Source organism: Vicia villosa, unplaced genomic scaffold (assembly GCF_029867415.1).
Source record: "Vicia villosa cultivar HV-30 ecotype Madison, WI unplaced genomic scaffold, Vvil1.0 ctg.001467F_1_1, whole genome shotgun sequence".
In the NCBI taxonomy this organism is placed as follows: Eukaryota; Viridiplantae; Streptophyta; class Magnoliopsida; order Fabales; family Fabaceae; genus Vicia; species Vicia villosa.
Window position 1 is genome coordinate 183,135 of NW_026705627.1, and position 17,748 is coordinate 200,882.

Genomic DNA, 17,748 nt, shown 5'->3' on the forward strand with positions numbered 1-17,748 from the left:
TCCTGGCACTTTCCAGCGATGCATGATTAGCATCTTTTCTGATTTCATTGAAAACTGCATGGAAGTCTTTATGGATGATTTCACTTTCTATGGTTCCTCTTTTGATGAATGCTTGAACAGTTTAAGCTTGATTTTAGAAAGATGCATTGAGACTAACCTTGTTTTGATTTATGAAAAATTCCATTTTATGGTTGAGCAGGGAATTATTCTTGGTCACATTATTTCTGAAAAAGGAATTTATGTTAACCCTTCTAAGATTGATGTGATTTCTACATTGCCTTACCCTTCTTGCGTTCGCGAGATTCGTTCTTTTCTTGGTCATGCAGGTTTTTACAGGCGTTTCATCAAGGATTTTAGCAAGATAGCTCTTCCGCTGTCAAACTTGTTGAAGAATGACGTCACTTCCAGCTTCAATGACAAGTGCAAACAAGCGTTTGATTTCTTGAAGAAAGCATTGACCTCCGCTCCCGTAATCCAGCCCCCTGATTGGACCCTCCCTTTTGAGCTTATGTGTGATGCTTCTAATTATGCTGTTGGGGCTGTCCTTGCAGAAAGAGTTGACAAGGCTGCCCATGTTATTTACTATGCTTCTAGGACTTTAGATTCTTCACAGTCAAATTACACTACCACTGAAAAAGAACTGCTAGCTATTGTTTTTGCTCTTGACAAATTCAGGTCTTATTTGCTAGGTTCCAAGGTTGTTGTTTTTACTGATCATGCAGCTTTAAAGTACTTGCTGAAGAAGCCGGATGCAAAACCAAGATTGATTCGGTGGATGTTGTTGCTCCAAGAGTTTAATGTCGAGATTAAAGACAAAAGTGGAGCTGAGAACTTAGTGGCTGACCACTTGAGCAGGATATATATATATATATATATATATATATATATATATATATAGAGAGAGAGAGAGAGAGAGAGAGAGAGAGATGAATACCCTTTGCCTATTCAGGATGACTTTCCTGATGAGCAGTTGTTTCTTTTGTATGGGATTACACCTTGGTTTGCTGACATTGTTAATTTTCTTGTTGCTGGTGTTTTTCCTACATGTGCATCTAGATCACAGATTCACAAACTCAAGAGTGATGCCAAATATTATGTTTGGGATGATCCATATCTATGGAAGTTTGGTAGTGATCAAGTAATCAGGAGATGTATCCTTAACAATGAAATTGAATCTATTTTGAAATTTTCTCATGCATCTCAAGTCGGCGGACACTTTATTCCGCAAAGGACTGCAAGAAAAGTCCTTGATTCAGGTTTCTATTGGCCAACTATTTCTAAGGATGCTTTTGAGACTTGCCGCACTCGTAAATAGTGCCAGATAGCAGGTACAAATATCACTCGCAAGAGTGAGATGCCTCAGCAGCCTATGCTTTTTTGTGAGGTATTTGATGTATGGGGAATCGACTTCATGGGTCCCTTTCTTGTATCATTTGGTTTTTTCTATATTTTACTTGTTGTTGATTATGTTTCAAAGTGGGTGGAAGCTATCCCTACTGGGACTAATGATTCTCGAGTTGTTGAAGATTTTGTCAGATCTAATATCTTTTGCAGGTTTGGAATACCGCGAGCTATCATAAGTGACCAAGGCACTCATTTTTGTAACCGCACCATGGAAGCTTTACTCTGGAAGTATGGAGTTGTGCACATAGTCTCTACCGCATACCACCCACAGACTAATGGGCAAGCTGAGATCTCAAACAGGGAGATCAAACAGGTTTTAGAGAAAATGGTGCAGCCAAACAGGAAAGACTGGAGCCGTGGTCTAGAAGATGCACTTTGGGCTCAAAAAACATCTTTCAAGAGACCTATTGGGATGTCTCCCTATCGACTTGTTTTTGGTAAGGCATGTCATCTTCCTGTTGAGATAGAACACCGTGCTTTTTGGGCGGTGAAAAGTAATTTGGAGATGCAACAAGCAGGTATTGAAAGAAAACTCCAATTACAACAGTTGGAAGAGCTTAGACTAGAGGCTTATGAAAGCTCTAGGATTTATAAAGAGAAAACTAAGCACTTCCATGATAAAATGATTTCTAGGAAGGAATTTTCTGTGGGCCAACAGGTTTTATTGTTTAACTCCCGCCTTAAACTTATGGCTGGGAAACTTCGATCCAAATGGATTGGCCCTTTTGTTGTTACTAATGTTTTCCCTCATGGTGCGGTCAAAATTACAAGTGCAGGTACTGACAAAGTTTTCAAGGTTAATGGGCAGCGCCTAAAGCTATTTTATGAAAGTTCAGTAGCTGAAGATGCAACCATAGAAGATCTTTCTTTGGAAGCACCCAACTACTCTGCAACCTGATCAGGGAGTTTTCTTTCCTTCTCTCTACTTTAATAATTATGTCCTTTCATTGAGGATAATGCTTATTTTAGTGTGGGGGAGGGAATTCTTTGTTTTATTTTCTTTTGTTTTCTTGTTTTGTTTTCAGTTTAAAAAATAAATAAATATGCATCATTTTGAAAGCTTTAGGCTATAGACTGATTTGAGTCGAGTTTGCAGAGACTTGGGAAAAATTCACAAGATCGGTATCGTTTTAACACCGTAAGTCTCCTGCATATGGAAATTGATTTGAATTTTTTATTATGTTTTAGCCTTAAATTCTCATTTTCTGACAGCTCTTGAGTAGTTTATTTCAACAGTCGGCACCATCTCTCACACACTTTACGCAGGGAAGCCGATGAATATAAGTGAGTGTTCCAGAAAAAAAAAAAGGGAATGCACCTTCTAAGTTTGGTTACCCTCACCCGGTCACTTAACCTAACGGTTGTGGAACCTTCAAAAGAAAAAGTTGAAAATAAGACTCTTTGTTAGTTGGTTCAGCGGTTTCTGGTGCTGAACTTGGTAGAGCAGATTACGGTCTGATCCCCCACAACTACAACTGAGTAAGCAAAGGGTTATGCCACATAAGTACCAGAACCCCGTGCAGAAAAGGATCAGAGTCACTAACCGGTCGTCTTGCTATAAGTGTGTGGAGATAACAGGCTTAATGTGATTGTGCCTGAATGAAAAAGAGCAAAAAGGATAAGTAAGTTAGGCTATGGTATAATAATATGATTTGAATTGATTTGTGTATTTAGGAGGCTTATGTCTGCATAATGTGTGGTTAGTGTTCTTACGATGTCCTTAGTGTGCAATATTAGTACCTATTGATGCAAACTTAACCGAAGATGAGTTGTAGCCTAGGATGAGTAACTAATGATGTATTTGTGTGTTCTTTGTTATGTTGTTCAGTTTGCTCGGAGTGCAAAAGTTTAAGTGTGGGGGAATTTGATCAGTGTATTTTGATACACGATCCTCTATGTTTATACTTTTACATTTCCATGTTTTATTTTGGTTATTTCCCCCTTTTAATGTGTTTTTATAATTTAGTTTATTTTCATACTTATTTGATTTTCGTATTTTATTTTCAGCTTTGGCAGCTTTCACGGAAACGATCATAACCGGAGTTCCAGGAATCCGATTGAGGCGTTCTAATAATCGCCGAAAAGCTAAGAGAGAGAGCTACAACTTTTATGTTGGAGTCAAAGTCAGATTCGAAGCTCATAATTTACAAGTTTTCGTTTTAAGTTGCATCCTTAGTTTGTTTAAGTTTTGGTCAATTGTGGGCAGGGTTCTGGATGTTTTTTACCTAATTGGGTTATTATGACCCTTTTTACTTTTGTCTTCTCTTGAGTCTAGGTCTGGCCGAACAAACACTATTCATGTTTTCTATTCACGAATTTTTAAGAGCTTGATAATTGTAATGGAGAACTAAACCTCGAGGATCAATTCACTATAATCAGATGCCGCTTTGAGGTTCTTTTATAATTTTCCATTAATCTGTTCCTTTGAATCCAATCTATAATTACAATTGCTTGCTTAATTTAATTGTTTTTATATGTTAGAATTCTTTAATTTGATTGTTGTCTGTTCTTGAATCAATTTCGTGATTAGTGTAGCTTTTGCATTATCGCGTTCGATCATATTGTATTTGCTTAATTCACAATAGCTTATAATCCGTTTGCTTTATCCGGAATTCAGGCACAGACTTCGTATAATTGCTATTGTGCTTGTCAGTAGTTTTTGTAGTCGAATAGGATCAGACCCGTTTAGGAAATTGGAATTTTATAGGGATTAATGATAAGTCGGAAGTTGATACAATGGGTTGATTCGTTTCAGCTTATTCAGATAATCACTTTTCATAATAACTTATTTTCTGCATTTTTATAATTGAACACGGAACAACCCCCCCCCCCTTTAATTCGAATTCCAGTCGGTTAGTAATAACTAAGAATCCTTGGGAGAACGATAATCCAAGTTAATTTGTCGTTGTACTACGTTTTTGAAAAACTACTCGTTTTGATCCGCGCGCGATAGCGGATCAAGCATCCCCCTAAAAATAGAGTGGAACATTACCATAGAGAAGTAGGGTTTGAGTGGTTTTTAGGAGATGACAATTTTTGCATTAGGCTATCTTATTTTGTTGAGGTGTATGAGGTCAAGATGTTTGGTGGAGAATACCATTGCATGACATAAAATTTTGAAATTGTTGGAATAAATATTCACGGGAATTGTCACTTCTTAAGGTACGAATGGACACCCCGAATTGAGTTCTTATTTCTCGAAAAATTTTAAAAAATAGAAAATAATTTAATTCTATTCTTCATTCAAAATAACCATGTGCGATGTGAGAAATCATCATTAAAGGTTACAAAATACCTAGACTTAAAAGTAGAAACAGTACGCGAGGGTCCCCAAACATTGGAGTGAACTCAAGAAAAAGGGGACGGAACCTGTTTATTGACTTGATTAGGAAAGTAACGATGAACAAGATCAGTAGAAGTTCTACTAGATCAGTTGATCTACTAGAACTTCAATGTTTGGGGAAAGTAACGATGAACAAGAACAAGGGGAAAGTAACTTCAATGTTTGGGGAAAGTAACGATGAACAAGAACAGTCAATAGTATTTCCGTCCCCTTCAGATCAAGTTTGAGAATCATTAGCAAAAGTTATAGTAGGTAAGAAACCAAAGGTAGATAGGGAAAAGAAAAGACCTTTATTATCGATAACATGACCAGACGTGTTGGAATCAAGGACCTAAAGGCCTAGAGAAGATATTGAGAAAGGCGAATAGATGAATTACCATTATGTACAATCGAAGTTGTGGAACTAGAGTTCTGATTATTCTGACAGCAGTTGATGAAATCATTGTAGCTTGGCGTAGAGCTCTGAGGATAAGGTGAGGCATGAAGAGTGAGTGAAGGGTCAATTTGAGCTGAATTCACCTGGCATGGAATTTTTCCATGTAATTTCCAGTAACAGTCAATAGTATGCCCAATCCGGTAATGATGTTCGCACTGGGGACGAGGTTTGAAGTTGGATGACCTTCCTCGAATGCAATTCTGCTTGTTTCCATGGGATGCAAGAGGAGCACAATCACTTGGTGTAGGGGCACCAAGAGATTGAGGGGAGACCGATTCAAAAGCATAAGGTGTAGCTAACCGCAACAAATGTATATATACATTCAACTATTGTAGTTTCAAAGTCAAGTTCAATAATGGAAATTATTTCACATTCCACGAACTGTTGTATTAGATATACTATTAGCTATTTTAATAGATAATAGGTCTAAAAAACGTTGAAGTATGAAAAATTTTAAAAAGTTCGAGACCAAGTTTTTCTAAGTTAAGTCATAGTATTGACGTTGTATTCGTTCCTCCTAGTCATGTAGTTTGGACTTGATATGAAAGTATAAGAGTTTTTTTGAATTTTCATGTCATTGTTTGCATGTTCTCGTGAATTATATTGTCTCACGAGCGTCTATCAATTTGCATAAATGACATTATGATGTGATCATTACTATTTAAGACGCAAGGATTGTCGGTTCAATTATTTTGCATTTTGCTATTTGACTGTGTAATGAGAGAGCATGAAATTTTTTCTAGTGTTGATGTAGATTTATATCATTCTTTTCTATTTTGACCATTTATAAATTCACACTTTCTCTCAAAACCTTGAGAATTTCTTAGTTTGTTATTGCCTTCATCACGTACTTTGCCTTCTCCTTTGTGTGCATATTTTTATTGTTCAAGATTATAAACCTTGTTTTTGTTGAGGTTGTTGATTCTAAAAAAACCATTAGAAATTATGACCCCTCGATTAAGGCCATGTTCTAAGAGAACTAGGAAAAGATTACCTTGTCTTATTCTTCAAATACATATGATGTTTGAATAAGACCTTGTATATTCATGTACAAGCCTAATAATATGCTTTGTATTAGGAAATTGTCGGGGTACGGTGGTATATAAGAGAATATTAGAGAGGTATTTTATGTTCTTGGATAAGAATCGTGTTAAGTCATTTATTGTGTCTCATCAAATTATTAAGGATGGATGTCATTTCTCTGAGCTCTATGTAGTTCCTTATAAAGAGAGTGACAATGTTCGTTATGGTAAGGGTGTAATGGATTAATTATATTTTTTTGTATGTTTAGATTTTCATTGAGCTTGAGTAAGAGGTGATGTGTCTCCCTCCAAATATTATTTCAATATTTGGACATATATTAGATGTTTTGAATTGCTATACTATTACAATAAAATGCCTTACACAACCATTATTTTCATATGTTTCTATGCCCTCAAGGTCATGGGTAAAGTTTCTTTTGTGACTAAGTGGTCAGCCATATATGGATTTTGTATCCTTATTTGATTATTTGCACAATTTTTTTAAGAGTTATTTATTTAAAGTAAGGTTCATATTGGGAGATTGTTATCTTTCTCATAACAAATATGGTAAATATTTATCCATTAGAAATTAAAGTTGTAGATGATGATTTGATAACTCATGTTACCTATTTCTTCATTGAGTACCTACAATCCATTTGTTACATGGATTTATTGATGTTTTAAGTTTTATGATGAGCCTCTTAATCAGTGTTTTAAAAACCGGACCGGCCAGTCGAACCGGTCGAACCGAGAACCGGCCAGATAATCGGTTTGGTTCAATAGCTGGATCGGGAATGTCACTGAACTGGTGTAAACCGGTTAAAACCGGTGTAAACTGTTAAAATCGGAAAAACCAGCAGTTTAAATGTATTTTTTATTTATTTATTTATTTATTTTTAATTTTAAAAAATTAAAACAATGTGGTTTTGACTAATTTTAATGAAAAATTAAAATAAAAAATAAAATAAATAAAATAAATAAAAAAATAAATAAAAAGTTGTTGCATATGCGGTTGATTTTGTTACAGATAATTTTGATATTGAAGAAGGAGATCCCAACATTGAAACAATTTTTCTTTTTTTGAAATTAAATTTACTAGACAATTGAATTATTTTATTATAAATTATTCAATTAGATTATGTTGCGATTAAACTTTTGTTTGCAATTATATTTTATAATTATGTACTCTTTTATTGTGTGTGATACTTATGTATAAAATTTGAAATTAAATTATGAACTTGTGAATTTATTTATAATATGGTATTTTTTTAAAATTTAAGTGCTAGTTATAGTTTGTTGAGACTCAATCATTCAGTTTGACAGATTTTATACCTATATAATTTTGTTATAACGACCGATCTATTCAACCGAGTTATATGATTTAACCCGGTTTAGTCATGTTGTTCGACCAGTGACTCAGTGGTTCGACCAATAAACCAGTCACTGGTTCGACCAATAAACCATTGACCTAATACCCTCACCAGTTTGATATCCGGTCCGATTTTTAAAACACTGCCCTTAATCTAAAAAAAGTACTTATGAAAGTAATTTGAGTCATCTTTTTACTATTTTTTAGTCAGGATATGTGCAAAAAGATATTGTTTTTTAGACATAATGATACCAAAAAATGAGTATAAGAGGTTGGAGAAGTTGGTTGAACTGGCAAAATCTATTAGGAAGGATCATGCTAATATTAGGGACAAGATGAAAGAGAAATGTGTTGTTTCTCCGATGTTTATTTCGTTTCATGTTTTCTTAGAGAGAAAAAGGGAAAGGGATGATGTTGTTGGATCTTCTCATCCCACTACCAAGGTGACAAGTGTGTTTTTTGGGTTGAAGGTGGGTCTTGATTTTTCTGGTGCATTTGCAGCTACAATGGTTATTCCTCCCTGCTAAGGGTGGAAACATGGACCTAGATCGATGTACTTGTCTTTTTTGCCCGCACTTTTTTTAGGGTTGGGCCAGGATTTTAAGCCTTCACACTCTAATATGCCTTGTCTTCCCCGCTTCGTTTTTCGCAAGCTTTTGTGGGTGCGTTCATTAACATAAATGTTTGCAATTTTAGACTTAAAAAGTGTAGTACCCGCGGGACCTTCCTGTATCACTCTTATTTTTTGCAAGTCGGTTCAAGGATTTAGCCTCGCACCCTCAACTATGTTCAGCCCCTCCCCGTCCTATTTTTTTGCAGGATGGAGCTAAACAAGGCTGGCATGCGTACTTTCCAACCTTACTCCCCATAAATCTTTTTACAAACCTTATTATGTCTTCCCTATAAATAAAATATTGGTCCTATAAAATCTTTCATTGGAAAGTGGTGTGGTGTCGGGGGTGGGTGAAGATAAATCATTTTGTCCTAATAATTCGACAAATTTCATCTTTGAATTCTTCGATGTTGATGTTTCAATTTTGATGTTTATCTAGAACATTGTTAGCGACTATTTCGAGATAATAGTCATCCTAGTGTTGAAACCATCTTGGTATCGGTTCCTTTTTTATCTTGTCAATGAATGGGAATTGATTTATGTCTTCCTTTATTTGTTTTTACTTCATTGCACCTAAAAGAAGATAACTCACTACTTGACTCCGAGTTGACGAACTTGTCATAGTCATCGTCCTTCAGGAGTGAGTTGTTCCAACGCTTTAGTTTCCTCTTTGTATGTCCACCTTTTTCTAGGTCATTTCATTTGGGCTTCCATCACTTCCATAGTGCTTTTCTATATCTACATGTTGTGTTCGTGATGTTTGGATTTTGAAATATCACCTCTCTTAGATCTTTGTGCCTCGTCCGTTTTCAATGCCCGAGAATGTTGATGGGTGAGACTCTTGCCTCCATTAACATGCCTTCAAGATGGTGAGTTCATGCACCTAGTTTCGTCATTTTGGTCAAAAAAATAAATTCTAGCAGTTGTGATTCTCGTGAGTTGATAACGCTTGCGATACTTTAGGAGAAGTTTCACTTTTAGTTACTACCATGGTTATTGAACTTTGAGGTATGAATAATCTTTTACTAGGGTCCCACAATGAGTATCAGTTTTCTTATGTGAATTAACAAAGAGGATCACCCAAATAAGTGATGTAGGTTTCACGTCGATGATTGTGATTTGATGATCTGGTGTTTTGATCACCTCACCATCTTCTTATATGCTCATTCTATAAGAGGACGGTGTACCTGCAAAGATATTTTGATGTCAAAGTAAGACGAAGTAAATACACATAACTAACCATATATTAGATGTGAGTCTCTGTTTCTATAGTGATTGGACTCATGTGCGCTCCAAACACTTACTATTTTTATTGAGATAGTATTTAAGATCATCGATGGACAAATATGACATTCTAAATAAATAAATGGTAATACTTATTTAGTTTGAATTCTAGATGCTTAGTAAATTATCGGGTTGTATCCTCTTTTATGTCAAGATGAACACCTTAAATTATGTGTATTTTTATCTGACTACTAGATATTCTTTGATTTTTTAGATGTCAACTTTATTGAAGATTCATTATAGTTGGATTAGATTGTATGAATCATCTCATTAAATCTTTAAAATTAGTTTCTACCCTTCATGCACTGATTTAGGAAAAGAAAAAGACAAGATTCTCAAAAGGTGCCAACTTGTGTACATATATACGATAAAGTAACAACTCTGCCTTAAATAGCATGGTAGGATAAGATGCTTTAAATTCACCTCTCACACAATTCATGTAGAAAATCTTTCTGTCAAAGAAGAGAATAGTTTTTTTCTCTCTTACTTACTTGGCTCAATATCTAAGCTTCTCTCTCTTACTTGGCATGAAACCAATAGTGTAAACAAAGACGGCACCATGCCATCATTTGCATGTGTCAACTCATTTATTCAAAGCCAATAATTCCAAACCCTATCTCAAATGGCAACACAATAAAACTCTTTCATAATTGAGTACTACCCTTCACATGAATAAACCAACACAATAACTCATCAAAATACTCAACTAACCGTTCATCCCCTCTACCCCTTTATTTTATTTTCTTTAGAGTAAAAAGCCAAATGCATGAGTGAGACTCTCTCATTATATTTTTTGAAAATGTTGATATTGTAAACATGTCATCTAGTTTCTCTTTGATTAGTTATTTTTTTCTCTAAATTTATTGCATTAGTTATTTTATTTTTAAGCATTTGAATGAGATGATAATATATATATTTTTTAACTTAATTATAAATTTTAGGTTAAATTATGTTCTAAAAATGAAGTAATGTTAACTTTTTCTGAAAAAAATAATTATATTATACCATTTATTATATAGTTTTCAAAAACTTGAATAATTTGTCTACACATAGTGGATATTAAAAATATTTGTATATATAACCTAATTTATATATATATATATATATATATATATATATATATATATATATATATATATATATATATATATATATATATATATATATATATATATATATAATTAAATTTTAATAAATATTATAATAGTAATGTTTCTAGCACATTCAAGAATCAAAATTATTGTTTACTTTTTTCATTATTTCATCATATATTTGTATAAAATAAAAAACACCATATATAGACAAATTTCACCGAAAACCCATTCCAAATAAGTTCCATTATTTTTTTACTCTTTATAAATTATCCTCTGTATTTTCTTAACTCAACACCGCTTACTCTGTTTTCATCCAAATGACTCTGTTTTCGCCATTACCCTTCTTTTCCAATCACACAACCACCATTACCAATGCTTCCCTTCTAAGAAAACCAACATTTTCTATTACCCTTTTCTCCCATTTTCACAATAAATCCATTGAATCATCCACCAACATCATCTTCTTCTTCTTCTTATCTCTCTGTTTTTCTCTGTTTTTTCCTCTGTTTCTCACAATAATACATAGATGAGTGATGTAAATGTTGCTGCATTTGAGGAATTTCTGCAAGGATGGTTGAATCGTCAAAGAAACTACCTTGATGAGCTTCTTTCAGCTCAAGAACTTCGACAACAGATGGATGGTACCGAAAGGATGAATCTGTTAAACAGAGTAATCTGTCACTATGGACAATACTATGAGGAGAAATCAAAGATAGCCCATCAGAACATTCTTCTTGTTTTCTCACCACCATGGTTAAGTTCATTGGAAAAATCATATCTTTGGATTGCAGGGTTCAAACCAGGGCTTACATTTCATCTTGTGAACAAAACTCTTGAGGATGATCTGTCAGAGGAGCAGAAGGAGAGGTTGGATGAACTCAAGCAAGAGACTAAGATGAAGGAGAGGGAACTCAATGATGAGATGGCTAAGGTTCATGAGAGTACCGCGGCGCCGCCGCTTCTTGATTTGATTAGAAGCCATGGAAGGGTGTGTTTGAGTAGGTCATTCATGGCAGAGGGAAGTAATGTTCCTAACACATTTAAAGAAAAATTGGAGAATTTGGTGACAAATGCTGATGCTTTGAGGACTGAGACAGCTCTGAGAGTTGTGCAGATTCTGAGACCAGCTCAAGTTCTTAAATTTTTTGTTTCTGTGGCTGAGCTTCAGCTTAGGGTCAGGTCTTTGGGCTTGGGTAAGGATGCTGAGAGTGGAAATCAAGGATGAACTGAACTGAATCATTAGAATTTTTTTAAGGTTTTTTTCTGTGAAGTGTTTTTCTGTTGTGTAATACATAAGCCTTAGCAGTGATGATTTACATTGTGTGTGTATTCAGGTTGTTTAGACCTTATGATGTTTCCTTGATGAGCATTGAAAAATGGAGAACAAGATCAAGCCATGCAATGCATGCTTTATCTGGAAGCTTCAATATCACTCCACTCAATCAGATTCCAATTATTTAATTATATGTTTATAGTTATATTATATATTATATTTACCTTTTTTTTTCCTTTTGTGATATTAAGACATGTTTGTGAGTGAAGAATTCAGATGCATAAGATGTGGAACTTTAAAAGAATCACATTTTCAATTTCCCATGCACTTGGATATTTGTATTGTAGCAGATGTGTTTTTTATGATTTTCTCAACAGAAGGTTCATTCTTGACACATCAAGGGTAATAATAGATGCAGAATGCCAATGCAGAAATGAAAATGAAAATGTTATATAAAGGGGAAAACATGTGATCCAGAAGCTTGTTCTTCATAGCATTCAACAACAAAAGAAAAAAAGAAAAAAGAAGAATATCCAATATAGTCATTTTTTTATTGAACTGCTTTGTAGAAACATTTTATGGATATTATTGAATGCTTCTGTTTTGTATAATTACAGAAATATAAACCAATGGAATCCAATGGTGTGTCTGTAGAGGAACACTTTTACACTTTCACATTCTACTTCTTTGAGTAGTTGGCTTAAAGCTGGCAATACCAGTAACTTCCCTGGCTGTAACTAAAGTGTTGATATCATATGTGCCTTCATACGTGTAGATAGGCTCTAAGTCACAGAATGCCTACAAAATTAGAAAAATGCACAAAGTATGTCAGAAAACAAAAATGTCCAATTTGGAACAACTAATCTAAACATATCTCAAAATCTTCACCAACAAATCAAGTAAAGGCATAGTCATGGTGTGAAGAGGATCTTGGGTAGTTTAAATGAGGATATGATTCGGATGAAAGAAAAAGTCATTATGATACAGTTGTGCCCACATTTCCATCTTTATCCTTATCCAAAAGCATCATTTATTGATATCATAAATTTGGTCAGTGTCTATATACCATCAGCACCCACTCACATTAATAAAATTCTATTTTGGACCTTTGAGTTTTTTATTTAGTGATGGCTTTGGAAATATGATGTTTTACTAAGAAAAATTATAAATCACCACTGTTTGTTGAACAAAAATGGAACATCATATAAGGAATAGGCATGAGAGAACCTTAGCCACTAGAAAATCTGCCAAAACTCCATTCCCACCAAGCAATTCTCTCCCCAAAGCAGCTGTTTCTCTTGCTCTCAATGTGATCCATGACTGAAAAATATTGACAATATATTATAAATTACCTTCCACAATTAAATAAAGTGAAAATAATAATAACAACAAAGTAAACTACCTAAGATTTTTATTATAGTGTTGTAAATTGCAAATAACAGAAGAAAAAAAATTGTGAATCACAGAAAAAATCACAACGTAGCGTCGCACATTGTCCAAATTTTGCTATCTTATGATATTATATATGCTAATAAGTCATTAGTTTATTAATAATTACCTTCCCCAAGCTAGCATGACCAGGGGTCATTTTACCACTTTCATACAACTTGCATAGACGCCAACCAACAAGAATCATGGCTTGAACATTACTGAGCATTTGAACAAGTTTCTGTTGGTTGATTTGGAAAGCTGCTAATGGTGCTCCAAATTGTTTCCTCTCCTTTAGGTACCTTTAAAACACATATAGTTCACAATGAAATGCAATGAAAGCTATGATTAAGCATATTTATATAAGCATGCTCATATCGTTCGTGTTCGTGTTTGGTTCGGAGTGAGAATTTAATCCTATCATTTCTTATTACGCCACTCTTTTAAGCATGCTATTTAACTAACATACCTGTGACACATATCATAGATGCCCATTGATATACCAATAGGTTGCCAAGCAACCATCACACGCGAAACAGCGAGTACCTGTTTAGAGATAAAAGTAACATGCATTAGAGTGGCATATTCAAAATACTGGACCGGCATTAGCCTTCTAGTGCACTGTGAATCGTAGCACCAGACAAATGCTGATCTTGTTCACAACCTAAGACATGCAGAATCTTACAAAGGCACGGCAACTGGCTCTAAAAGAGGACAGATAATAGAAATTATATGGACCAAACTTGTAACATTCATTTGAAGTTGAAACAATAAAACCTTACAGTACTATTGGAACAACAGCAGAAGAACACCTCATAAATGTTACCTTGTTTGTATCCTGAAAAGAATTTACTCCTGCTATTCTGTCCTCATCAGGGACAAAAACTTTCCTCATAACAATGTCTCCATTTTGTACAATTCTAAGTCCAATTTTATTCTCTATTTTTGTGACAGTTAAACCAGGTGCATCCTTGTGTACGATATATCTGAATAATATGCGTAGAAATAAAATAAGAAAAATGAGTACTTCTAAAGCAGGACATAAAAGCATCCACAAAATACAAAACTTAAAGAAATATAAAAGAAAAACAATTAGTATTCTAAGGGTCTGTTTAGTTGGAGAAAACTTTTTATATTTTCATTTCGCACTTTCACTAATAATTACTAAAATGTCACATTATTTTCACTCTATTTCCTAGTTTGGACCATATTAACAGGAAATGTCGGAGACAAAGTGAAAACATAGTTGCATTTCATTCATTATTAGTAAATAAAGTGAAGCAGGACTAACTACACTATACACATATCACATACCCATTTATTTGGTTTGTTGAGGTATTCCTTGCGAAGATAACCAACAAATCAGCGAATGTTGAGTTTCCTATCCACCGTTTTTGGCCCTCGAGGATCCAACCACCTTCAACCTGATATTTTCAATGCAAAGCAAGACTACATTATTGAACATTGGAACAATTGAGCACAGTGAAAGCGTGTCTTAATAAAAAGACAAATAAGTTGAAAAGAAGCAAAATGAAACTTCCTATCAAAGCAATTAGCAAATAAAAGCCACATAAGGCAGAGGACCTTGGTCGCTATGGTCTTCAAAGCACTAGCATCACTTCCATAATCAGGTTCAGTCAAAGCCTAATAAAAATACAAATAAAACCTCTTTGAGAAGTGGTGACTTCAGAAAATTTAGGTTTTTGGATAGTCTACAGTTAACTTATTCCACGCAGTCAGTTCTTTGGTGGTAGTTGGAGCGGTCTAGATTTCAGACTCGGTGAATTAAATTGGAAAAAACTTCAAAATCTGTATTGAAATCTGGACCGTTCGTTCTCGACCCAACTGCCACCAATGTCCTAACTGTGTAGGGTTGCTGACTACAGGCAATCCGAATTCACACAAATCCTTCAAATCCATGGAAAGCAAATTACCCAACATGCTATAGTTTTTAGCTGTGCCAACGAAGGTAGATACTTTTGCTTTTGAGCTTCAGACCCACATAAAGCTTTACTTGGTAGACAATCAAACATATAAAATATTAGGAACAATGGATTTAGCAAAACAATTACCATTCAAAGATTTATTATTAACAAACACATATATTACCAATAGTTAGCATTGCCAAGGATGAATGGACCAAAATAAAAGTTGAACAGCTTGCATCAACTCTAGCAACTTCTGCTGTAGCAATAGCATTTCCAGTTATGGAAATACCGGGACAACCATAACCCTGAGAATCAATCACAACTAGCTAAGAACTCTTGAACTGTCTTACGACCTATTTAAGATGAAATATAAGGGAAATTGTAAATAGAGAACCTTGATTGTGCCACCAGCAATACGCAGTTCGCCAAGCTTTGGAATAGCATGAAACGGGAATTCGGCCTTCTCCCAATACTGTTTAAAAAGCATGAGTCAACACATACAGAAAGTCACAAACACACACACGCGCGGCTTAATTTACAATCAGGTCTCTCGAAGATAAACTTATTAGCAAAACGATAACTTCGAGGACCGGATCAACATGTCCAGACAGATATTTTCTGAAACCGAATCAACTCAAGTAGCATCTTAACCGAATTGTATATTAACTTGTGGAGGGCCAAAATAGATATTTACTTTGAATACTCTAAAACGGAAAAAAGAACTTGCCTTGGTCATTATGGGAGCAATTTCTTTTTCCATACACTTTCTCACTTTCATCCTAACAGCCCGCTCCTCCGAAGTCAACAAGTCATCCAATTGAAAATAATCTGAAGCTGCACTTTCCAACAATCAACACAACACCAATGCAAAATGCAAGTCAGTCCTCACAAACCCAAACATATCTTGTTTCACAAAAAATATACTTTACACCCAAAAATCATATGAAGTTAAAGACATAATAACATTAACCAACTAACTGTATAAGATCAAAGTGAACATCTGTTGAAAATGAGTTACATTACAAACACATATCTGAATTAGACTGATCCAACAAAGGTTTCAATTTCGAGGATCAGCAACCTATTAAGTGCACAAAATAGGGGACTAAACAGAACAATTATGATTGAAAATTAATGATTAAGCATATGTGATTATGGTATTAGGTTGTTACCACAGGGAGGAAAAGTAGAGGCAGGAGTTGCTTGTGGAAATGCCTGAGAGACATCAAGTGATGGCAAATGAAAATATGAAGGCCTTTTTCCATTCTCATCATCTGTGACATTATATACAATCAAAACATAGCTAGTTAGCAATAAAAACAATAGATCATAAGAATGGGATCGTAATTCACGGATCAAAAGTCAGTAAAATTCAATAAGAAAGAAGAAATTGGAAATGGAAAAGGAAGAGAGGGATGAACCTGGGTTGTTGCGAGTCATGGTGGTGGAAGAGGAACGGTGAATTGAAGCGATTGAGTTTGCGATTGGTTGGGAAGAGTGGAAAAAAAAAAAACTACGGGCGAGAAAGAGAGAAAAAAAGATGGCTACGCAAAACGCAACACGACAGTACACGTTGTATATATCTTCCACCTCGTTAATTTTCCTTTTTTCTGATAAAGACAAATATCAATTGTTTTTTATCTTGTTGGATAATTTCCACGTCATGTACTCTGTATATCTTCAAGACCGAAACCATCACTTCATTTTCAATCCCATCACTTAAAAATATGGGGTATCATAAGGATATGTTTTATAATATATTTATGTCAAGATTCTTTTTTAAGATTTGAGGGATGAGTATACTGAAATCTCGGAGATGATGGATCCTCTTGCAACGTCCTTTATGTTAGACACGTTATAGCAATTAGGCCTCTGTTATCAGATATGAATCTGTATTTGCAGTGGAGATCTGTTGGCCTTTGACAATTCAGCAACTCGCCCTTGCAAAACAATAGAATAGTCAAGATCATAAATGTTCTTTGACTTTGCTTCTAATAGAATGGTCATCAAATGACTCCTGACTCTGACTTTGATAAAGGACTTATGAAGTTTTTCAAGCTCTGACATTTAGCGCTAGTTCTGAAGATACGGTTCTGGAGAACAAGTTTTCAAAACTCTCAAGACAAGGTTCTGAGCACTCTATTTAAGCATTAGATCCTTCTAAACATGTTTCATCAACACGCATTCTGAAGCCTCTGAAGATTAGAAGATAAGATCAAAAAGGTTTTACTTGGGTGAATAGTACATGGTACAAGATCAAATATTCCTTCTAGTACACTGATTTGGTGGCGTAAGGATTGTACTATGGCACGATTTTGTTTACCACTCTCTGTTTACTGTGGAAATTGGTAAACAACCGCTGGTCCTCCCAAAGCCTTGAAACTAAGGGTTACTTGCAAGATAGACCAGTTGATCTTAAGACCACGTGCTAAAGTTCTTTGGGATTGTATCTGTCTCGTCGAAGTGTTTGCCTAAGAAACAGTTTTCTAAGGCTGGTAACAAATTCAATGTCTTTCCACGCTAACTGTTAGATTCGACCGACAGGTGACTCGTG

General features: G+C 34.8%; 2 protein-coding genes across 2 annotated transcripts; one reads left to right on the plus strand and one right to left on the minus strand.

Annotated features, from left to right (window-relative positions):
- The first annotated feature begins 10,829 nt into the window (after nucleotides 1–10,829).
- LOC131635351 (protein ZW2-like) lies at nucleotides 10,830–12,007 on the plus strand. The gene has a single exon (XM_058905968.1). It carries the CDS (start codon nucleotides 11,092–11,094, stop codon nucleotides 11,788–11,790), a length of 699 nt encoding a protein of 232 aa, XP_058761951.1. The 5' UTR covers nucleotides 10,830–11,091; the 3' UTR covers nucleotides 11,791–12,007.
- A 257-nt stretch (nucleotides 12,008–12,264) lies between these two features.
- LOC131635350 (acyl-coenzyme A oxidase 4, peroxisomal-like) lies at nucleotides 12,265–16,773 on the minus strand. Its single transcript, XM_058905967.1, has 13 exons — nucleotides 16,616–16,773; nucleotides 16,367–16,468; nucleotides 15,922–16,028; nucleotides 15,589–15,666; nucleotides 15,376–15,499; nucleotides 15,201–15,274; nucleotides 14,851–14,910; nucleotides 14,581–14,690; nucleotides 14,093–14,252; nucleotides 13,736–13,812; nucleotides 13,397–13,568; nucleotides 13,066–13,158; nucleotides 12,265–12,636 (listed from the first exon to the last, which is right to left on the minus strand). Exons 1-13 carry the CDS (start codon nucleotides 16,632–16,634, stop codon nucleotides 12,511–12,513), a joined length of 1,302 nt encoding a protein of 433 aa, XP_058761950.1. The 5' UTR covers nucleotides 16,635–16,773; the 3' UTR covers nucleotides 12,265–12,510.
- Between the last annotated feature and the right edge of the window lie 975 nt (nucleotides 16,774–17,748).